Below are 24,709 nucleotides of genomic sequence, written 5' to 3' on the forward strand. Positions count from 1 at the left end.
ACTTGATCTCTTTATTGTATGAATCGCATAGTATATATAGGTCTACGAAACCGGTCAAGTCACATAAGTAAATATTTGGCAGTGAGCCACGGGCCTGATGTTTCTTTGTACACGAAATCCAGCCCTGTCAATGCTCTTCAAGTTGCCGTTTGCCGCATCCGGCTTCCATATACTAATATTTTTCGCAAATTCTCTAAATATAATTGCTTCTCAAAATTCACATAGCTGTTGCGGAAGCACCTTATGATATGATTCACGCAGTAATAACTAAGTTCGAAATAAATTTAGCGGGTCTCGTTTTTCATGTAACAATTCTCCTGCTGCCCAATTGGCCTTACTTTTTGGCCATGAAGATGTAGTCATCGAATAATTAATTTTGTATTGGCTTAATTGGTCTTTTTTTAATGTTGTCCTGTTGTAATAAATACGGGGGCAAACCATACTTTTAAGCATACCTATTTTGAATATTATGATGGTTCGGAACCACATCAAGAACGCCACGCGCGTACTTAAGGTTTATTGAGACGTCCACATGCCGGGTGTATCTTATTACACATCTTATTTTAATATAGTAGAATACTATGTATCTTTTAGGAACCTAGGCAGATGAGCTTACAAATGTCAGTCACAAAGCTTTTTTGGCTTTGAAGTTGTCAGTCTAAAATTTGTCGCTGATTCAGCTTCAATACCGTGTCAAATACAGTTCATGAATAGATATAATTCTGAGTAGAACATCCCGAAATGTGCGAACGTTCACGTATGAGGGGCGAGCACGAATGACTATCGAAAAAGTATTCGTATCGCTATCGAGAAAAAAATGTATAGGATTTAAACAGCGCCCCCTACCGGCCGTAAAAAGAAATAATTTCAGCAGCGCGAATGAATTTACTTACTATCGTTTCGCAATTGAATCGTCACGTTCTCGAAACTCGAAACTTTACTCATAATCGAGACTACGAAAATTGTTTTGACTTACGCTAACGTAAATCTCGAAGGCTGGCTGGCTATCGAGTACTACCATCTAATGTAATGATCCGTTTTCGTATTGAGGACTCGATACATTTACATTGCGATAAAAAAAAACATTTTTGTAATTGACGTGCAGTACTGTATTGTGACGTCACAATCGAAGTCGAACTTCGCAGTAGTTGAGTTATTTTCTATCATTGAAATTAATTGATCGAATACAACGTTTTGTATCAATAAACTGATATCATTATCATAATGTATGCATGTGAAGGAATTAATTAATCAGAACATTATAATAATTATATTATGTACTGCGAAAGACGGCGACCTAAAATGTTGACTCATCGTTATCATTTAGCAATTAGTAAACTATCGAACCTAAACACTTCAGAATTTTTTCTTCGTAAAATGCTTTTTGTTTACAATGTTTGAAAACTGAATCGGAATTCTGATTAAATGAAATTAAATTTTGGAAGGTTCAAAAATTATTTTAAACGTATAAAAAAGTAATGAAGAAAATAACAGGACCAATTCATATTTTGGCATGGTGTGCTGCCTTCCACCGTGTCTTATGAAATCGAAGTCTCATTTTTATTGTGTGACTGATATCCTATAGTTTAAGCCGGACCGCTTGAGTACTTTGCGGCTGGAAGGTGGTACCCACCCGTAGCTTACGAGACCATCACATTAATTCGGTTTCGGTCGTAACATGATAGCATAGGATTATGGGTTCTCGAACTATTATTGGTGTATTAGGATTAATGTACATTTTGCATCCTTCTTCTTCATAATCGATTTAACGCGTATACTACGTCAATGATTCCAAAGTACCGATTAAGTATTAAGACCTTAAGCTGTGCCTAGGCCTTTTACTTAGTTTTAAGCTTTCTGAGTTTGTTTCAATCCTGTCTTAGCTCGATATTAATTCTAAAGATTTTAAGGCATCCTGCGGGTGTTTCTAGAATAATAGGAAATGTAGTATTTTCTTTAGTTGGCTTATTTGAATTCATTGAAGTTTCTTAATTTCCAAATAATTCATTGAAGTTTCTTAATTTCCAAATAATTCATTGAAGTTTCTTAATTTCCAAAAGCGTTATAAAGTGAAACTTTCAATTTATCACAATGTTGTTAACAGGTCCACACCGATGTCCTTTGATGGTTTCTTTCATTACGACATCTGATTTTTTGAAATGAATAGTGTTTTTAATCGTTAAATCGTTATACAAGGCGAAATTTTCGTAAGAACCAACACCAAAAATTGTTTTAGTTTTGAAATTTTATTGTACGTTTGGAGTCGTGTTGCGAAATGATAGCAAATAATTACATATATGAATCGGCGCAAGGATTGCGTTAATGACGTCAACATATTGCATATAAATTGGTTTTAACTGTAATGGTTTTTTTGTTGACTTGTTCTTACAGACGACGGGTAAACCTTGCATATTGCTTGTGACAATACGATGGTACAGGTCGCAAGCTGTGGGCAGAAGCTATAAAAATGGTCCTGGGTTATTTCTATTTTATTTCTGTCTGAGAAAAATCGGTACTGGTGATATGAGATTAACATTATTTTATCTGTTACAACAATCAATTACCATTTTCAAAAAAGTGATAACAAAGCACAATGAGCTCTTTTCGCGCGGGTATCATAAATAGCGACATAGAGAACTACCGGAGAATAGGCAGTAGCATTGTCTAAGTATTATACCAGCGCACTGGGACTGCTAGTCGGCATTTACAGCAAAAAAACTGATGAGCAAAAAAAACCACTTTTGAAAAAAAAGTTCCATGGTTTGGCATAGCGCCACCCAGTTCACGACCTCATTTCGTTCCAATTATGAGGAAAAAACATCATTAAGTTCACTGTATTTAATGAATACTAAATATTTTATTCTGAAGGAGATGGGATTTGCATATCACTGCTAATGGTTCACTGGTCCCTTGATTTTAATATGTAGAACATCCCCAGCAAAATGATAGATCATTTCGCTTTTTCAACATGAAATATTACCATGACTACGCGTTTTCTTGACCATTTTCGGATGAGCGATTTATTATTTGATGGAAAAATCCAACTACATATGTGAGACTAACAAAGTAGTCAGTGAAGACGCAAAACGATTATTTTCGAATCAAGATATTGTCAATGGACACGTAACTTTGTTTTCTGTTTTCCTTACATAAGTTGCAGCGGTAATAATTTGTTTGGGCACGCGTTAAGATTTTAATGTTTGAAATATAGCCAGCCGCCAGACCTTAGTAACTTATCCTGAATTCTTGAGTTAAATGCAAATACAAATATACTATTCAATGGATATAAATTGTGTATATGTATATGTTTTACGAACATTTCATACATCGTTCTAATAACATTTCGTTGCGATGCAATTGTTCAAATACGACTGCTTTATGAATTGCTAGTCACATATGATCAGAATATATTTAACATATTTTACCATTTTTAACGTTACGACAAACATCTGTCATAATTTTAACTTTTTTTATTGTTCTGATTCTTGCTGAAGGAGCAGGAGGAATTGGATAGCAACAACTCACTGAGTGTCTCTCCGGATCTTCTCAGTGAGTGATTTTAATGAATCACTGCTCTTGCTAAGGGGGAATGTTAGCAAGTTCGTTGAAGCTTTGAGTTCACTAACAATTTGAAGCCAGAATACTTCGAGGATACTGGCGAATAGATAGGCCGAAAAAAGGACAATGGATCTTGTATTTTTTAACGTTTGTCCCAAAACATCTGAATTTTGCTAGCGGTATAATCGGTTGTAAATGACCTTCGGAAAGTGATTCCGAGGGATATCCGTATTGTACTGGAGATTCGCGGTGGCGAAACAAAAATTATCTGGATTGAATTATATTGTGTGTGAGGCAATTAAAAAATCTTGGCGCCGTCTTAATTTCCAAATTATGTTTGGTTACCTAAAAATCATCAGCAGTAACACCTTTACGGCTTAGAGGGGCTATGTCGTTATTCCAATGCTCATCATACCTCAAGATACGTTCAAACCGTTGGAGTGTGACCTCGTTTTTTGATATGCATATAAAAATACTCTTTTAATGAAAATTAGTGAAGTGGCAATTGATTATTTTTTGTATAGCTGTGTTGATTTATCTCTTATGAACATGTAGTGTGTGTAGTAGTGTGTTTAGTTTAAACAGTGCTTCAGGAAATCTACGCACTCACACGTCCCTTCACGTCACGTGTCATAAAACAGGTTACTAGAAATATTTAAATCTGGACTTATTTGCGCATCGTCAAAAATCGGCAATACAACGGTTCTGACTTGACTCTGCAAACCGCACTGCAGGAATACGACTAGGTTTAGGATACCTGTTTTATTCGCGAACTCTCTACAAAATATCACCGATAAATCGATGGCATAAAAATAAATAATATGGTAAACATGCGCTTGGTTGCGACAGCGAAAGTATTCAGAAGTGCAATAAACACGATTTTAAACTGACGTACTTAATATGTAGTTTTATTAAAGTTTACGAATCTCAAGATACTTAAAATATAATTGAGAATATTAGATAGATATGATCTGGGTGTTTCTCGGCAGAATGCCAAGTCCGCCAAATACTCATTGACCTAAAATACCAAATAAAATCAAATAATGTCGCATACAAGAATATGCTCTAGATAAATCTCCTCCAGTAGATAATCGTTTGAACCACGCCATTATCGTCATCATTTGCTTTGACTTGACTTCTCACAACACACCTGGTGTGAAGTGGTTACCTCGACGTGAATACTGCCATTCGTCTTGAGGCTTTAGTCTTGGAAGTCTTAATTCAACCACTGTCCTACTCTTTGAATTAAAACGAATTCTTGCTTCATTATAGTAAAAGACTGTGATGGAACCTAACTATATGTGCTATTTGTGTATCCACAATATGAATTTCCAGAATATATGCAAATTAATAATAAATTTGCGGTATTTGTTAATTTCACGATGTTATTCCCGCAGCCGTCTGAGAGAACACGCGGTAATAGAATCATTAGAATTTGTCCTCATTTTTACAAGAATTATCTCCTCCTCCATGCGTCGATAGTCCTCAATTCTGAGGGTCGTGGCCTCATGAGGCTTTCTTGGAAAAATACACATACATGGTGGGTTCCCGCGTCCTACCACGGCAGTGCTTTTGGAAGTGATTTAGCTCTTCAAGGCCGCTGAAGCCTTATTTGGGTTCGGCTTATTAACCGCCGCCAGACATTCGGCGTTGACGTTTTACGGTGGAAAGGTCGAACTCCAAATCAACCCTCCCCTTTTCCAATCCGGGCTTGGGACCGGCATTGGCAGAGTTCTGGCAAGAATTATCTACAAATAACGAAAAAATACTTCGATTAAAATAACAAAAAAGAAACTATATAAGACCCTGAATTGATTTAATTTCTATCTTTTTGCTATTGTGGCGGCTGCTTATCTATTTGCTATTGTGACGGCTGCTCAAACAAAACTAAAGACGAATGAAGAGCAGTGTTCACGGAAGGTCACAGCCGCATATTATTCTCTGTCCACACATTCCGCACGGAAATGCAAGGTCCCGGGGGCCGTTTCACCTTGATGTGCAATACTGTGCATGTTCTTATCAGTAACCCTGATTTATATCTATCTCAATTTACTACAGCTAATTATTATCAACCCAATTTGCTCTGCTCGTTATTTTAATACGAAGCTGGTAACGCTGTCTTGTATATTTTTGCTACAAAATAGTCATGCTTTCCTGGTTTAAGCGTGCGATATCTTTTGTCGAAGTGTATAAAGGTGCATTAAATCATTTACTGTCTACTGTGACTTACTCGTCATATTTAATGACCGGTTTAAACTGGCTAAAAAGATTATCGGCTTGCATTAGCAAATCTGTATGTGTACCTAATATATTTACAATGTTAATGATAGTAAAATGTAATGTTTCAGGTCGGGTCCATTCTGCGATCGTGGCCTCAGTTAACTTGGAGACGCGCTCAGTTGCTGTGGAATGGTTCGAGCGCGGCGAGACCAAGGGCAAGGAGATCGAGATAGATGCCATCCTAGCGCTGAACCCTGAACTGGCGAGTGGGCCGCGGCACCACACTCCGCACCTGCAGCCGATGCCCAACAAACTAGCCAGGGTCTGTTACCTTTTCCATTTATGATACCTTGGTACCGATTAGTTAACATTTACAACTAGTGCGATGTAGTAGTAGATTATGTTCAAAGTACAACGATTTAGAGTCGATGGCCGCACGCAATGTGCATTGCTGCTACGTAGGATGCCGATTTATCAATTTAAAAGTCGTTTAGTTTATAAATTATAAGTGAGTCATTTGTCTAGATACATGATTTCATTACGGAGATGCCGACTAAGATAGTGCGTACCTACGCCAATCTTTTGTTCTTGAAAACATTACCTCATTCGTATACGTTTATTATTTATAAAGTAATCAGTTAGCATGTAGGTTATGCATTCATTTTGATTAAAGAACAACCTCGCATTCACTGGATCTCGGTTTGATTGGCGCATCGGAACCTAGCTCAATAAATTCGTCCATCGATAAGGCGATTACCCTCGGAAAGCTGAAAATGATATAACTGCAGAATCTATGCTCGCTTTCACGATTAATATTAATCGATTTTGAATTTTAGTGAAAAATCGAAAGCCATTATCGATTCGCGAGTGCGAGTCGAACGCGTACCAAGCCGCGATCACTCTCATTGTTTGGGTCGCTAAGAACGTTGCTAATCGACGCCACGCTACAGTTGCACCTCTAGTATCACGTTAGACGAATGTGCGCTTTGTTTGTGGCGCCCCGGTTACCGCTCATCAGCTTTATATTTTTAATAATGACGTCAGCATCGGAGCCGGTCATATAGCGATCAGTCGTGCGTGGTGTGGTTAGAAACTCGACACTATCAAGTCTCGGCCACCGCAAAATCATCGGAGAAAATGTAGACATGTTCCCTTACATCATCAGTTGGCAGGTGATCACCTAGACGCACCGTAGTTAGAGCTTGTTTATTGTTATTAAATAGTTTGGTTACCAAGGCGACGCTGCTGTTTGCTGACGCGCAACGTTAGGCACATGTTGCAGCTAGTTGACAAGACTAATCGATGAGGCCGCCGGGCACGCTCCGTGTCTAGTGCGTGGACAGCAAGTAGTGGACGCCGCTCAATGACAATGACTGATAGATAGTTGTGAACGACCTTCCACCTGTGTGCCCACCTGTGACGCACGCCGGTTATCGATTTTCATAACACCAGCATTTCAGTTTCACTTTCATTACGAACTAGACGGATGGAAATCGACGGTGCGATCAAGTGTCCCGATACAAATTGAGTAAGTGCAGCACAGTAACCATGATGTATGACCGGCACGTGTGTATTTGACGAAGGATCCGTCGGGCTCCTCTTCGGACGACGGCGGGTTCCTGCAGGAGGGCGGCGAGGGCGAGGCGGGAGACTCCGGCCACACGCTGCCCGTGCGCAACTCACGATCGGTACTCACCCTCACGCACGTTCCACGCATACATACGCACGTCGACGCCCCGGAGCGGACCGACATTTTATTTTCTTTCACATTTTTCGGTTGTTTTGCTCCACGATCTATGATTTGCACACGTTCGGCTTGTTATGGTGTTTTTGTGGAACGTGCTTTTGTCACTGATCGACGATGGCGATCGGTTACGGTCGCTCGTCGTGCCCCTGACAAAACCACGGTCCATTTAGTGTTTGTATTGTGCTGTATTACATTTGCAACGCAGTCTATTCGTTTCCGATCGATGCCGCCATCATTCGATCTCCGTTTGTGTTCACCTGTTTACGAATAAAGCTTGATTTGGACATCACCAGTGACATCATGTCCGCGATGAATCACCTTCCCACGACGTCGGGCGACGACGCTTCTTTTAGCCGATATTTTATTTCTCGCCAAAGAAAAACGCAAATAACCCCATTGAGATTGCCTATTTCGGTGTAATTTATTGTATCGATTTTTGGACAAGCTTTTTCTCGGTAAATGCATGTGTTTCGAAATGTCATGTAATTATTGGAAAAGATGTACCACTGGAATGTTTAGTGTTGAGCTTAAATACAAATATATAATACCATTATGAACTCAGGGAATTACGACCCGACCGACAACTACAGATGATATTGGTCTGTCTGACTATTTATCAGAATGTACAGTGTGGTATGGTAATGTGTCTCCGGCCTCCTCGAGCTGCTTCTCATGCGTTCGTAGTAATGACATCATGACAAGTGGTGGGTAGGGAGTCCGCCTATCACCGTGCTGGCCGTTTCTGGCACTGACGTTACAGTGCCATGAAGACTTCGATTGTATCTCAATTGGTGGCGACATCCACACTGGTGCTCTTGGGCTCCGGTGACAACATAAGTAGCAGGCCAGTCGTGTGCCGCTCCTACCGTCTATGCTTTTAGATTAACGGATAAAGAACAAAATTACGTTCCACATCGGCCCTGAGCTATTGGGTTCCTATGCCACGTACTTGTGTGTGCAAAAAACACACATATAAAAAAAAATCGTAAATACAGAGCACTCCCGACACAAGAAGCAAAAGTTGGTAAATCACATATGCTTATATTATGTAGATATTTTGATCACTTACAAATTCCTATTTTTTTAAATAATAATATTCAGATTGCTATCTGACCTTGCGTCTCCAATGTTGAGAAGTATGATGAATTTGTCTCCGAATGAAATAAAATCCGAAATTAAATATTAAATATGCCAGTGTCACTGACCGCTAGCGCAACGAGCCGATAACATTAAGAATTTGAGGAAAACATACCTAATATATAAGTATACATCAAAACTGAGTCATACAAAAGAACTGAACGTTTGCAAAACCATTGTTCAAATGTCAAAAGCTAGAAAGATTTCTTCTTATATGTATGTAGAATGTAGATTCCGTTTAAACTAAGCGGTTTAACTAACTAAGGTAATTAATAAGACGGAAGCCAATGCTATCGTACCTACAAGGAATTGAAATAGAATTTAAATGACGGTCACTCAATTACAGTAGACCTAACAAACAACGTCCTGAAACACTGTACCACTTTTTTGAAATTGGTTAAAAATAGACAAATCGTGTGGACCGTTATTTTGAAGTCGCGACAGCATTGAACCTGCGTCGCGTACGTAGCTCGGCTGAGTCACTCGTGTAAACATTAGTGGCTGTTCAACCCGCTCCGTTGAAATAGAACGACACAGGGACGTATTCAGATGTTAGATAATGGGGGGTACTAGACGTGATAACGAAATAGCTCATGATAATAGTAAGAATAGGGCAAGATTAATTTAAATCGCTCTCTCTAGGCCAAGCCTTTGCCCTGCTTGTTTCTCATTGAGGAAGCCAAACTTACGAGTCTGGAAACGTACTTACTCTACATAATTTCACTTTTTGTCTTGCAGTTACGTGCCTAATGTACTATTTGTCCTCGATTACTAAGAATGGGATTGTTTTAAAATTGTGTAGACAGGTGAACGAGCTCACGTCCCATCTGATGTTAAGTTTTTACTGGAGCCCATAGACATCACCATCTGAATGCTGCTACCCAACTAGAGTATATCAATATTTTATTGTGGTATTGCTTATGTAGAATTTACTTAAAATAATAATAAACGCAATTACATAAATTAAAATTTTTGCTGGTGTGATTTTTTTACCCTATGTTATTCCTTCGTCGTGGAAGTCATTCGTGAACATTAATAAATTACGTATTTAATTGGAAATAGTTGTTGATTGGATTTGAACTCCGGCATAGTCTTATGGCTCGACTATCACACTAGACGTAATAAATATTCTTTAGGCCACAGCGACTCTAGAACCTTTAAGTTTGTTAAAAGTATTTATTTACAGCTCATTTTGCAACGTAGGCCTGCGAAAACAGCTTTTGGTCGGGGATTTGCAATGTATCAGAATTTATTATGACCGAAAATAGTATTAGAATTAAATTAAATATTTAAAAATTTGAGCTTTCCACATTCCAACCAAGTTACGTTACGAGCAGATATAGATCCTAAATCATAGCCTTGAGAGGCTCGCAAGTCGTGATCAGTTTAAAATTGTATCAATTTTTATTGGGAATTTCTAATTGAAACTTTAGTGAAATACCTACTCATTATGACGGCTTCTATTTCATATTAAACTATTGTTCAATTTTAATTGACAGGACAGGGTGGTCAAAACCCACACTTCAATATTTTCACCTTGATCGGTCCCTGTTTTGCACGTTGTTGTATGTAATGAACTTGCTTCCGCGCATTCATCGCTTTGTGGATTTGCATACTCGTGTGGAATACCGCTTTATATTGGATTTTAATTAATTTCGCGTGTTTTTTTTTCCCGCCTTTAACAGTAATTCATTATCATTGTTTATTTTTCCAAGATATTTTTTATTTTGCCTGTACTACGTACTTATTGACTTATTGTGGTTATGGACTAGTAGTACCAAATATTCCTTTTGATGAAGCATTCACTTGCGTTGGCCTAGGTCAAGATGTTATGAGTTTTTTAAGTCTCACCTTTACATTGCTAGGTAGGGTTTTATAACGAGTATCAATCAGTGTTGTAGTTTGATTTGAGTTAGTTTTCCGATCTTTACGATCGATTGACGTCATCAAACCTTCATGGAACTGATAGGTCTGAGATTGATAAGACGGTGATTATATTACTGTTGTCACGCTGTTGTGACGGCAAAATAGGCTAGTCATTATCAGAGGCAGGATCGCACTCTCGTACCTTTGACCTCGTTGACTATTATAAAGAGGGGTTGTCTCCAGAGTCAGTTAGTAAGTAAGATTAAAGTTAATAAATAAGATCGGAATTTTAAACCAACAATCTCATAATTCGGCACAAGTACACCGGCCGTGTTACCCACAAGACCACGAACTGTGTGCTTAGTGCGAGTTTTTTAACGTTCTCGATAGTGTAAAAGTTAACTTAAATTTATATGCAGTTGGCAACAGCGCCCCTAGCGGCAAACGTAGGCAAACGTTCCAACTGCATATAATTTGCATATAACTGCATAAAATTGAATTGACTTTTACGCGATCGAGAACGTTAAAAACTCTCACTAAGCGCACAGGTCATGTTCGTCTTACCTTATAATAATATTGTGATGATCGTTTTAATTTTATAACGCACCAGGGATGTGGTAATTTGGCGTTCGCCCAATGTGCTGTTTTTTATTTGTTCAGATTCCTGACTGACTAAGATATTCGTCAGTAAGTAACATAGGTCGTAGGCACACGACGAATGTAGGTCATTAATGTCTGCTCAATTAAATATGTGCCGGAAATTCAAAATAAGTTGAATGTTTTTTGTAAAATTATCAAGTACGCGTGTTGATTTTAGCGTGAAATTGCTAGTGAGCTTAAAATCATGAACTCACGTGAATGTGCTTTTCCGTTATATATAGAGGATTACTTAATATTAGCTAGAAACTAAGTTTCGTATAGTACTTCACTAGAGTAATTATTTAAATTTGGAAATATCTATCTGACATATTGTCCTTCTTGACATAGAAAGTAATAGGACTTTGCAGTAGGCAGTCACGTCGTTCAGGTCCTGATACTATTTGGATCCACGAAGGCGATACGAAACTATCATCGAGCTAACAGTTCATTCGTCTTCTTCGAGAGCAATGAAAGAGCGACATTATTATACCGTGTAGTCTCTCATCATGACCTTACAATTAAAAGATACTTATCAACATTCAAGGGACCACGCTTAGTACTTGGAAGTCAGTTGTGCTAACCCGGATCAAAAAAAAAGTTTTTAATAATCATATTGATCTCTTAACTCTTTCCACCATTTCTTCACAGCCCTCTCCCTCGTTTACGAAACTCTCCCGACGGCGTAAATTATCGAAAATTGTCTCGTCCCTAGCGGAAGAGATTAAGGAAATGTTTCCAAAACATTTAACTGAGATGAATGGCTCTGTAGTTAATCGCCCATAATTTGCGATGCTTAATCTAGATTTATTTTAATGTTTAACGAATTACGGCCCGAAGCGGGGAATTTCTTGGTGAGAGGACCTCTTGTGAGTCCGCACGGGTAGGTACCACCGCCCCACCTGTTTCTGCCGTGAAGCAGTAATGCGTTTCGGTTTGAAGGTTGGGGCAGCCGTTGTAACTATACTGAGACCTTAGAACTTATCTCAAGGTGGGTGGCGCATTTACGTTATAGATGTCTATGGGCTCCAGTAACCATTTAACACCAGGTGTTAACCCATCTAAGCAATAAAATAAAAAAACAACCGTGCAAGAAATAAACATTTGTGACCTCTCACCTCTATGGTTGCTTGCTTGCATTTTTGTTAGCTATCAACAGCGTGGCTGGCCGCGTAAAGGGTGTCTGTGCCTTGAGAACAATCTGCTTATACGTATGATAATTCTTAGGCACCACGAAATCCAACGAGCGCTCGGGCGGCCCCACGCACATTTTTATAATTTTTAAGTAATTGGAATAAATGAATAAAATGTAAATATTAAGATGCTAGTATGTTCTATACTGGGTTTCCTGAGAGCTCAATAAAACATTAGCACATAACTCTGGACACATTTCTGTTTAGGAGGCTAACATAAAATATGTATCTTCATTGTTTCTTTCTTCGCAGTCGTGTAGATAGTTCTGTCCTTTTATAGATATTAGCACCATCCTGAACTTCAATAATGAGCTTTTATGTACATAGTTTTAATTCAGTTTGGTTAATGTTTGTTTACATAAGATTTGTGGTAAGGAATTTGCTTGTGTTTCTAGAGATCAAGCTAGGAACTGCAACATTTGATAACATCTTTAAAAAATCTGTCAATTCCAAACGCATTCCGCGGGAGTTGGATTGGAAGTCCATGTGATGTTTATGCTTCAACATTTCTCATGTAAACAATAATATTACCTTTTGTAACATATGCTTCGTTTATTTTGAAATACAACAGTTTTTGTGTTCATGTTTGTTTGTAGCTTTGAATTTAATTATATATTTTTCTGTTTTAGGATATGACGCGGCAGTCCATACCGGTTGCGACAAAGGGTAAGCTTTTAGATGTTATTATAAAATTCTCTAGGTGTGCCCCGCGGCTCTAACCGCGTAGTTTTTCTGAGATTACAGTAGTTGATTTATTTTCGATCCATAAATAGTAAACCGAAAGAACAAACAAACATTCATTTATATTATTTTAGAATTCATGTCTCAAGGTGGGTGACGGCATTTACATTGTTGATGTTTGTAGGCTCCTGTAACCACTAAACACCAAGTGGGCCGTGAGCTCATCCACGCATCTACGCAATAAAAAATAAATGGATGAAATTTTATTTGTACGATTTAAATTTAGAGTTTTCGTAAAGTGCCCATTATTTATTTATTGTATGAACGGCTGAACGGGAACCCACGACCGACCTGTTGAATGGTTAGAGAAGCGCAAAGAAATTACAACATGAATGCCGGCACTTATATTGAGACATGAGGTCGAAGACTCAATTGTATTTCATATGTTCCACCGCTCAAACCGGAACATATTGCTGCTTCTTATATGGATTACATAGCTGGTTATTTAATCAGCAATATAATCGTTTTCTTGAATACGTTTGTGCTAGAAAAACAAAAGCAAAATGCAAAAAAAGAACGCACGTGTATAGTATATGTCCAAGAGACAGTCCATGAATCATAATATTTAGATAATGTTTCGAGCGACTTGCTCGCCAAACGCGATCGATTTTCTGTCAGTGAGACTGCGATCGAGAGGGAAACTAGTAGAAATGTATTACTTCGCGTTTTTGTTTTAGGCTTTGTGTTGAAGAGCTCGTACCAGACGGACGAGCAATATCTATTTGAGCTTACGTATAATTGGCTTGGAATATCAGTGCATCAGAGAAAGACGGTAGTCATATCTACCTCTTTGAGCGCTTAAAAAATGTCCTCTATGCTGAATTGATACACCTAATAATCAGTCTCAGAACAGAGACTTATCGAGTAGCACATCTGTAAACGTCGCATGAGTCTATAGGCTCGGTACCAATACACATTACCTTATATTTTATGGGGGGTGCGGTTATTGTGGCAACGGCGTTCCGTTGTAGTGGGTGGTGAGAGAAATGCATTCCGCTTTATACCTTAAATCTTCTTCTTCTTCTTAGTCGCATACTTCATTGCCGAAGGTCGTCTCCCTGAAAGCCCTTCGTGGCTCTTTGTACCATCAGCTTAAATCTTATTTAAAAAAAAATCTGATCCCTATTAACTGAAATTTGAAAACTTGAGTGTTTTATAAAATGAAAGCACTGAATAAGAACACGTTCGAAGGATACCCTTTATCATCGCAAGATGTGATGATAAAGGGTATCCATGAGGTCACGAGCAGACTGATCTGACTTTATTTACCTCCGGCTACTACGTGTTGGAGTTCATATAATTATGCACTGCGAGAGGTCAACCACCTCAGGCCGATTGTTTAGTCTATGTAGGCGGACGATCACGCGAATCGGCGGCGATCGTGCTAAGTTCTTTGAAGATAGCAAGACTCAGCTTTTGTCTTAATTTTATTATTTCAGTCAGTAGCCAGACACCAAACGTGCTTACAGACCGAATGAAATGAAAACCGCAATGCAGTAAATTGTTTCTATGTTACGCCTAGTTTTAGATAAGACCCTAATGATACAATATTTCAAGACAGCGTCTGTGAATTAAATACATTGAATTTGTTACTGGTGGTAGGACCTCTCGTGAGTACGCGCGGGTAGGTACCACCGCCCTGCCTGTGTCTGTCGTGAAGCAGTAATGTGTTTCGGTTTGAAGGGTGGGACAGCCGTTGTAACTATACTGAGATTTTAGAACTTATATCTCAAGGTGAGTGGCGCATTTACGTTGTAGATGTCCATGGGCTCCAGTAACCACTTAACACCAAGTGGGCTGTGAGCTCGTCCACTCATCTAAGCAATAAAAATAAAAAAATCATAAAAACGTGGGTAATTCAATAAAAGCTGGTTCATCATCATACCTGAATTAGTAGGCGGCCTTCTTTGTCTAAGTTAAAACATTCAACTTAAAGGCGTCATTACAATATTTATAATCTATTACAACCGCTTATTGAACTATCTACAACCCGTGGTGTTGGAAGTCCTCAAATGATTGAATTGTACCCTCGCGTGCTCTGATACATTCTTGTGCGGTCGCTCTCGGAACTTCCGAGTTCATTACGCAATTTCGTATTGGCACGTATTGCAATGATTCTCTGTCGTCGATGCTCGTTCCACATAGTAACGGATCAGGTTCAATCGGCAATGACACACACGGCTTATCGCTCGCTAAGTCCGGACAGCGGTAGGCAGCAGCTTGGTTCTGCCCCTGGCATTGCTGAAGTCCATGGGCGACGGTAACCACTCACCATCAGGTGGCCCGTGTGCTCGTCTGTCTACAATGGCAATAAAAATAAAAAAAACCACTAGATTGAGTTCCTCCATTTCCTCCATTTAGTAAGACATTGTTCGAATCCTCTATATAATAAAGCACCGCCAATCGTAACCAATGACATTGATGTTCCGTTTGCGTTCCGAACTGAAGGCATTCGAGGTTCATCTTCATCATAAGCCTATATCAGTCCACTGCTGGACTTAAGCCTCTCCATTTGCATTCGAGGTCCAAATGTACACGTTCTCGTCTTGTTTGTCCGTTTTAGTACATAGCATGTATTACATAATAATATGTACTACGTACTCATAACACAATAATTGTAAATAGACATGCTTTAACAAAAACTGACTTCAAATAGAAAAAAAAAGATATTCCAAAACAAATTAATATACACTAAAAAAAACAATAATCATCGAAATCGGTTGGCGTGATGTTAAGTTATTGAGTTATTCATTTATTTGTCGCGCACGTACTTAATGCAAATTTAAGACTTATATGGTTTTCTCGTGGATACCATTATCAGAACTGGACTAAATTGAAATGGGACCACACACGAAGCGTCAGCTTGTTAATAAAAAAAGGATCATCAAAATCGATTCACCCAGCCAAAAGTTATGAGGTAACAAACATTTAAAAAAACATACAACACGGATTGAGAACCTCTTCCTTTTTTGAAGTCGGTTAAAAAGAGCCTAGCTTCGGGTCGTTTAGTATGAGACGTTTTTTAAATTAATTTCACGTGGGGCAGTTTCTTCTGAAACTGAACCGACTAGTTAAATTACTTTTATACTGAAATCGGTACAAGATTTTCTTCGAGTGCTTTAAAGCTGTCCGCCCGCATTGTGTCTTTAACTAGAACGTTCTGACCTTTAACCTTCTGAATAGAATGTTATATTTCTTCGGGAAACGGATGTCCGAGTTTGTATCCGTACCGCTGATGTATGCCTTCCCAGCAGAACCTCATAATACATTACTCATGTTTATTTTAGCTCACACTGGCAAAAGAGCAAATTGTATGAAATGCAGTACTAATCTATGCTGTTGAACAAAATATATTGTCACTCTATTTTACTGTCAATAAACAGCTGGTCGTAATAAGTTGCTAAAACAAATAACTCACAAACATGATTTGTATCCCAATTTCCAAGTAGTGAGCTCGTGATAATGGCGATATAATTGAACCACGCACGTTTGTAAAACACACACGATACCGTCTGACATTCGGGGGTTTGAATTATACATGGAACGGTCATGTTGACTCCGTAAAGCTGGACTTCCACTACGCTGCAGTGATAAATAGTTCTTAGTTGGAATTCATTAAGTCAAAGTAGAATTTTTTTAAAGTGTTAAGATTGTTTGTCTTTAATCTTCGCGTTATTAAGCTTTCTTGTGATTTGAACTGCCCTGTAATCTGCAGCTTTTAAGAATGCGTCCATGAACTTGACTATATTGAATTATTCTTACTGTTTTCAATTTCTCGGTGGTCTTAAAAGAACTAATCTAAAATATTGATTGAAAATGTTAAGTTAGGTTGGTTAATTCTTTAAATTCTTCACACACACAATGTCTGTCTTTTGGAAGCGCAAATTTTTATCAGCGTTCTGCTGATAGCAGTGATAGCGAAGTCTATATTCCTGAGCTTTGTTCTGTAATCTCTATATTATTTTGTTGTTGTTCGGTTTCCTGGAGCCTCTAACCTGAACCCAAATATCATAAGTTCATATTAAACAAGTACCTGCTTGTCTTAATAGTTTTTATACGCTGTTGTGCATTGAAAACGAAGAGTTCTTCCTGACAATCAATATCTCTTTTTAAAAACAAGCTCTGTTCGGTCTGTTTTTGTTGACTTTAGTTTTCTCCTGGGTCATAAACCCAGGCATTAGGTAACGTTATGAAGCGTATGGTATTTTAAAGTATTGCAATAAAAATTACTGGTTTCCTGGTTTTGGCTTGGCCCGAATCGCATAGCACGCTAGGCCTACCGCTGGGTTGTAAAGCGAACAACGTACTCGCAACGCAACGCTCGCATTTCAGCGTGGAAGCCCGGCTCGAGAGTGGGTGGGCTCGGTGCGAATGGACAGTGATCGTTCGGCCGCGCACCACATAGGCTGGCACCGTTTGTTATTAATAACAGTAACGCTAATGGTCACGATTGAGTGCTTCGATTTTAAGTTTTAATTGCTATTTTAGTGGACAATGCCGGTTTTGTACGAGCGTTGTCCTCAAATGGATTTGAAGCCGCGACGAGGAAGCTTAGGCTGTAAGTGGCAAACTCGACTGGCAAATTGAGTAAGGCTAACTTGAGGCTCCCAGAGTCTCCTGAATATTGCTAATACTGCATACTTTGAAGTTTAACAATGAATTCCTTGATGTAATTTCAAGAGATCAGGACGATCATCTCAATTTTTTCAAAAATTTCGCACGTTTGCTTCTAGCGGTATCGATCTTTTGTGGCTTGATCACGTGATCGTATGAGACTTTTGTAGATTTAGATGTTGTCGCTAAATGAAAAAGTAACTTTTACAGAATTTAGAGACCATCTGTCTTTTCCCGGATACTGAATTCCAGATGCATTTAATTAATGCATGATGAATATCTAGGAAAGTTTGTCATTTTCGGAAACTCTTCTAAAGTATTATTATGTAGATTGAGGAAATCATCGACACTTTCTTAATTGAATACCTTCGTAAATATATGCTTCAGATTACCGTTTATAAGGATTGTTGTGGCATTTACATTGTGAACGAATTTTACTTGTCATTGTTGAAAATACGAGTATATTGAAGGCTGCTTTTAAATTTTCAACCTTGAACCACTGGAATTTGTTTTCGTCGAACAGTGAATGAAGCCTTATTGACCTTTCGTAACGTCGCCAAAAGTCCGAGGAGAGGTCTACATTAAAAGTTTGATGAAACATGGCAGAAGCACATAGGGGTATTAAACAAGGAACCTCATCATGGGTAAACGTAAAAAAGTATAAAATTTGGGCAATTATTTGTCAATTGGTCATGTGAGCCCGTACGGGCTGATACCACTGCTCTGTTTGCTTCAGCCGGGGAACCGTAATGCGAACTCCACTTTGAAGGCCAAGATAGCCGCCGTAATCTATAATGCAAATTTCGATTTCGTCTCTCGAGGAGGGTGGCGGTATTCATATTGTGATATCTATGAGCTCCGGTAACCACTTAATAATAAATGGGCTGTAAGCACGTTCACCCCTTTCTACAATAACAATACAAAACAAAACCTGTGTAATCTAAGAGCTGAACGAATTTAATGATTTAGGAATTCAGTTTAGTTCATTGCACGCATGAGTTGAAGTTTGTAAGAACAATGTTCGTCCAGCATTCTTCCCACGTGCATTGTGTGCACGTTTACATTAGAGTTATTAATAATATAAGTTTCTTTATTGTGTTGAAGAGTTGTGAGGATAACGTACTGGTGAATCGGGTTGTGTGGGTGAAGCACAATGACCTTGCCTGATCCCTCGGAGATCTTTTACGGGACTTTAAAAAACTATTCCTCGATTTTATAATTTGGGGAATTGTTAGATATGGGTTGTGGTGCATTTTAATTTCACTGCTTTAGTTGCTGAAGTTATGTTGGCGGCATGAAGTCACATCCTCGGTGGCATTAACATTCGCCTATGAGGGTAGTGAGTGGTCTGTAAACGAGTGCAAAAAGAAATCATTCGCTAAATAGTTCACTCCAGATCATTTCGGCTGGCGTGAATCAATAGCTCACGTCTCGCCTGGATTTACGTCCATAGGCAAGATAATAGCTCTGTCTACTTTGGGATATAAACTCTAAATCGGAATTATTATGGTTCACTTGAATTATAAGGCCGTGAACACCGTGGGACCCACTACCGGAGATAATCTCATTACGAGCGGCCGGTTTAGCTAATTGGAATTAGTTTCAGTCCTAATTTACGTCGGATAGGTTAATGGGTTATGTATGTCTGATCTAATATTACTTTAACAGACAAACCTAGGTACGTTTGTAGTGCTAGGTTTTTATGATTGAAGTTGAAATTTTCTGGGGTTTTTTTTTTTTTTTTTAATTTCGAATTTTATTCTAAACAATAGAGGGATCAAACTAACTAATATAATAATCGAACTTGTCTATATGTAACGCAATTCGACCGTAAACTCAATTTGTTTTGTAGAGAATTAAGTACTTACACGATAAATGAAAAAGCTCATTTTTCTCCTACCTATGGCGAAAGTTCGGTTTTCCTCCCGCTGTACATGGAAGAAAGTGTAACTTTTCCTCCCTGGATACTCACAAGTGCGCATGCACGTTAGTGTCTACGTATGCTCTCACGCATCTAAAATTCTCCGCCATTGTTGTGCTCGGGTAATTTGCAATATTGTGTTTAGTGTAAAAGTGAAATAAACAAAAGGCAATAAAATGGAATAGTGAAGTATTAAACAAAGATGGGTTCATCAGACAGTTCTTATTCAATTAGTAGCAGTTTATTTAAAAATTAAAAAACAGTTAAATTGTTTTTTTATGAGTATATGGGGGGGGATCCGCCCCCCCCCCTACCCCCCGCAAGGGTTCCGCCCCTGGACCCCGGCTCAGTACTCCACGAACTTTCGGCCTAGTAGAAGAAAAAATAGTATGTGCACCGCGGGAAAAAAGTAGGACATCTCATCATTTTACACGCGGGAGGAAATGTCCTACACCCTCCTTGGTGCACAATGTACTATTTTTCAATATTCGTTTCCAAGTTTTTTTTTATCTATTTTTTATTGCTTAGATGGGGGGACGAGCTTACAGCCCACCTGGTGTTAAGTGCTTACTGGAGCCCATAGACATTTACAACGTAAATGCGCCACCCACCTTGAGATATAAGTTCTAAGGTCTCGGTGTAGTTACAACGGCTGCCTCACCCTTCAAACCGAAACGCATAACTGCTTCATGGCAGAAATAGGCGGGGTGGTGGTATATACCTTTGCGGATTCACAAGAAGTCCTACCATCAGTAATAAGTATGTGTTAAGATACACTAAACGATCTCTTATTTTAGATTAAAACGAAAAGTTGCTTAGTAGCTCTGTAACAAAAACTATCATAGAGTAGGAGATATTTGTCAAAAGCCTGAATCCGGTGTAAGCCAGCCAGTCAATTTAAGTTTTAAGCTCTCATATGTACAAGTTCCGACCAATTCCGACGTTCATAAATCGCAAACCTGTACAGTAGCGATGTTCTACTGATCGAACGACAATTATATTTTAATTATATCGATAGTTTTGCGTGACGATTACGAGTTCTGAAATATATGTGATTACCGACACGCAAGACTATCAATTGATTTCGTGTCTCAGTATTCTTATTTTATATCTTGTATTGAAACTGAAAAAAACAGTGTCGTCTGAAAAACCATACGAATGTAGACAAAATAGTCAGTTAATAAGCGGATCATTGAACTCCCACTATGATAGTTACACCATATTCATTTGATATTATAGATAGTAAAACAATTATTATGAATCTTAATAAATCATCTTAATAAACCATATTTAGGTACTTTCTTTGTGCAATTATCGTTCAAACCAGAAGGTTTCAATTATTCACAAAGTGTAAGCTATAAGTATTATAAGCAAATGTTATTTCTTGTCTCACGTCCATACCGTTGTATACACAAGCTGATTGATCATTACATTAGTAACAACCGTTGTCAAGAGAACGGTTGTTATGCGACAGAAGCGCGGGTTACACAATATGTGACTCGTTTCTCGCGCTTTGCATCGCTCCTAGAATTGTGCATTGTGTGCTCTGAGCTCTGAGCGTGATTGAGTAACGACTATTCTACCGACCTTTTATAAGCGGACTGATGATGGGGTGACGATGTGGCCGTCTCTCCTGTGGTGCACCGCGTCCTGGCACGAGTGTAATGGGGAGGCGAAGGATCTGATCTCAGCACATCGCTTAGAGAGTTCGAGAAGACTATTCGACCTCATGGCTTCTCTGCACTATACTAATACTGCCTTGTATGGAAGGTGCGGTAGGGTGTTCTCGGCGCTCGCGTAAGACACTGGTTTCCGGTACGACGGAAAGTAGCCTTGGGATGTGATTCAGGCGGGCTTTGGACAGTTACTGCTAGTCCACGATTCACGGGGTGAAGTGGCCAAGCGTCATGCTTAGACGGTACTCTGCCATGTCCCGACGGGTGTTTAAGAGTCCCTTAGACTCTTATATGAGGGGCGACCCAGTTAGATGGTTAGAGGCAAGAGATATAGGATAAGAGGAAAAGGATTTTCTATAATGTTGCCAAAATAGTATTAACTCCGTAAAGAATGAGACAGAAACGTATTGTATTCACGCAGGCGAGCGCACGTCACATCCTACTACCGGTAAAAAGTATGGCATAGGTCATGGACAGTTTACCTACATCTATCAGGAGAAGCTCGCCCGTCGAAATATAGTAGTTTACATATTAAAACACAAGGCTATTTATAAATTGATGTTTATGAAGACATTGTTAGCATGCTCTGATTTACATAAATGATGTTTATGGTTTACATTAGTAAGGTTTTAGGTTGGCGTGTTATTTCATATTTAACGTCTTTGTTATTATTATATGAAATCATTTGACAAAAGAGTTATTTGTATAGAGTTTTGATAATACTAGACCAGCAAATAAATTATGACAGTGCAGTAAATGTAGGCTCATATCGAGATTGTATATCCGATCCTCTAGAAAGGTTTTGTGAGTTTCATAATAAAATAAAATAATTATCTTGTGCCACATTTATCTTTGTCATTCTGAATTAACTTTAAAAATACTGATTTTTCGGTGTTTAGTGCGCGACTCAATTGTACGCTAGTCAATTCTAGAAGGCATTACCTACATCTACATTATTCAATAGGTAAGTCGATTCGTCTCAGAAGCTCTCTCTCTCTCTCTCTCTCTCTCTCTCTCTCTCTCTCTCTCTTTCTCATCTTTATTGTCAAACAAAACTGAATAAACGTTATGTTTTATTCCACATGTGTATCATTGCCAAGTTCAGTTGGAACCAATGAACCGTCAGAACCTATCGATTGAAGTCGTTGCGAGTGACGTCACACGTTCATACATTTTTCATGGGAGGGACAAAGGCGTCTCTTTTCCGTGTCACTAAATCGTCGACCATTATTTTCCAATTTAGCTCGATTGGTTTAGCTGCTCACTCGATTCACGCGTGTTTCATTTCATTTTCCAGTCTTGTTTCTGGCGTCGTTATAATACAGTTGGCTTGGTTCTGTTGTTTGGGATACCCGGTGCAAGATTGTAAAAAGGAGGATTTCGATCGTCATTTGTTGGTTAGACACACATCGTCATTTGGTCGGTTGCGCGCGTCACGGTTGATTGTCGTATGTACTTAAAGATATCCTAATATGGCCACCGCAGACTAGCCTTGCGCCAACGCACGCTGCCGTTCCAAATATTGAATCTAACGAAATAATGAGCTTATAACCGAGAAAATGTGCTGCTCGTGGTTACGTTGGAGGAGACGGGTCGCGGACGCCGATACGGATCTTCCGGTGGAGGCATTTGATAATTCAAGAGAATCACCTGAAGATGTCGATGACAAAAATAAATCAAAATCACGTAAGAGACAAATGCTATATTACTGGGCCATTATACCTGAGAAGTTTATTTTGCTTATCTTTCGCACTTTTTGTGTCTGTTTTGAAGTAAAACTCTTTGGGTGCGACTAGACTCTACTTACGTGTAACGATTTCTGTCGCAAAGAGGATTGAAGATATATCTCTCTCTCTCACACAGCGCTTTAGAAATTTCATATTATCACGTGTAACGAGTTACGATCTTTTTTTGTGATATGTTTGTTAAGTTATGATTCATGGGGTCTATAAGGATATTATTATATATTTATGTCATTAAGGCAATTACAGCGGTTTTGTCTATATAATCTTAATGCTTTCTGATTCAAAACATATTTTATTTTAGTTTTGTTTGTAGCAAAATTTCGACTGTTTTGGGTTTTGGTATTATTGCACCGATTTTGGTTAAGTTCATGATAATATAAATTCAAGTAGATATATAATTTTTGCAAGGTTGTTGGTGTGCTTTGTTTTTCTTAGTTGGGTAGAGGAGCCAGATTGTAATCTCATGTATGTGCATCAGTTAAGGAGTGTTTCAGTAACAAACTGCAAACCGTAAACCCATTTGACATTGCGTACATATCACACCGAGTGCGGTGACAAATACCCGCTATAGGCACTTGCTGCTGAGACAGTTTTGCTGTATGTCGATATGTATTGACAGCGCCCGTGACCAGGGTGACGCGGAACAATCAGATGCGGGTGTCGAATGTGGGCGGCGCCTACACAAACGGTCACGGCGGCGACACGACGGGGCGGCGCGGCGTCGAGAATGTACCCCCGGCACAGCTGCCGCCACAGCAGCCGCCGCCCAGCTCCAGAATCACACAGCAGGTGACATACCCTCTCAACTGGTACTAGCTTCTGTCAAGGGTCCTATCTTGTCCAATACTTACCTTGATTAATACCGCTTACGTGCCTCTGCACGATTCCAACTTGTCCTATTCGAATCCTATGTAGAATCCGACCTTTTTTAAGATTCTTGTTGATCACCTACTTAAAACATCCTTTACCTATAGTTCTCCAACTTTTTATTTATTGCGTAGATGAGTGGACGAGCTCACAACCCATCTGGTCTTAAATGGTTACTGGAGTCCATAGACATCTACAACGTAAATGCGCCACCCACCTTGAGCATTACTGCTTCACGGCAGTAATAGGTAGGGTGGTTGTACCTACCCGCGTTCCGGATTCACTAGAGGTCCTACCACCAGTAATAATCCTATTATCCAGTATTTCCTATATCCTTCCTAGCCTCCTTCATCGGGCGGTCGAATGCGCGCCGGTAGTACTCCGAGTGCAGCAGTAGTGTCGCAACCGCCTCAACTGCCGTATTTACTGTCTCAACGACGTACTCAAAATTTGAAGGAGGTTCCTTTGAATGTTTTATTGTTGTTGATAGGAATTGTTATATTTAGTTAATATGTAGGTACTGTGTACAATTTAATTATGCGATTATAATAAATAATCACGTAAATTATAAAAAGTAGACAAAAGTTTCAAAATCGTTTGACGAACGGGGAATATACTATATTGTCCTAAATGGGTAGGATATTATACTTTCTACGTTTCTTTTGTGTGACTGAAAGATCCTCGTAAACTACCTTCTCCTCTCTCCAAAATTCCTTCATACGTTTCAAAAATGTCCTTTACAACGAATTTTTTGACAAATAAACACGTTTTCGTTTCATGTCCTATAT

The 24,709-nt window shown here is 38.9% G+C and overlaps 1 protein-coding gene across 8 annotated transcripts in view; it reads left to right on the forward strand.

Moving 5' to 3' along the window:
* The window catches only part of Klp10A (kinesin-like protein 10A), a 51,346-nt gene that overhangs the window by 17,754 nt on the left and 8,883 nt on the right, over positions 1-24,709 (forward strand). For 2 of the 8 annotated variants that reach the window (XM_089727971.1, XM_089727973.1), the window contains exons 2-5: positions 5,907-6,100; positions 7,362-7,466; positions 12,987-13,023; positions 23,674-23,843. In XM_089727971.1, the coding sequence (XP_089584097.1) occupies positions 5,907-6,100; positions 7,362-7,466; positions 12,987-13,023; positions 23,674-23,843 (506 nt within the window). Of the gene's footprint in view, positions 1-5,906; positions 6,101-6,760; positions 6,951-7,090; positions 7,307-7,361; positions 7,467-12,986; positions 13,024-22,591; positions 22,996-23,673; positions 23,844-24,709 lie in introns of those variants that run through there. The other 6 variants (XM_089727974.1, XM_089727975.1, XM_089727972.1 and 3 more) reach the window with 5 other exon arrangements.

The sequence above is a fragment of the Bombyx mandarina genome, chromosome 05 (assembly GCF_030267445.1).
Source record: "Bombyx mandarina strain Sakado chromosome 05, ASM3026744v2".
NCBI classification, from domain to species: Eukaryota; Metazoa; Arthropoda; class Insecta; order Lepidoptera; family Bombycidae; genus Bombyx; species Bombyx mandarina.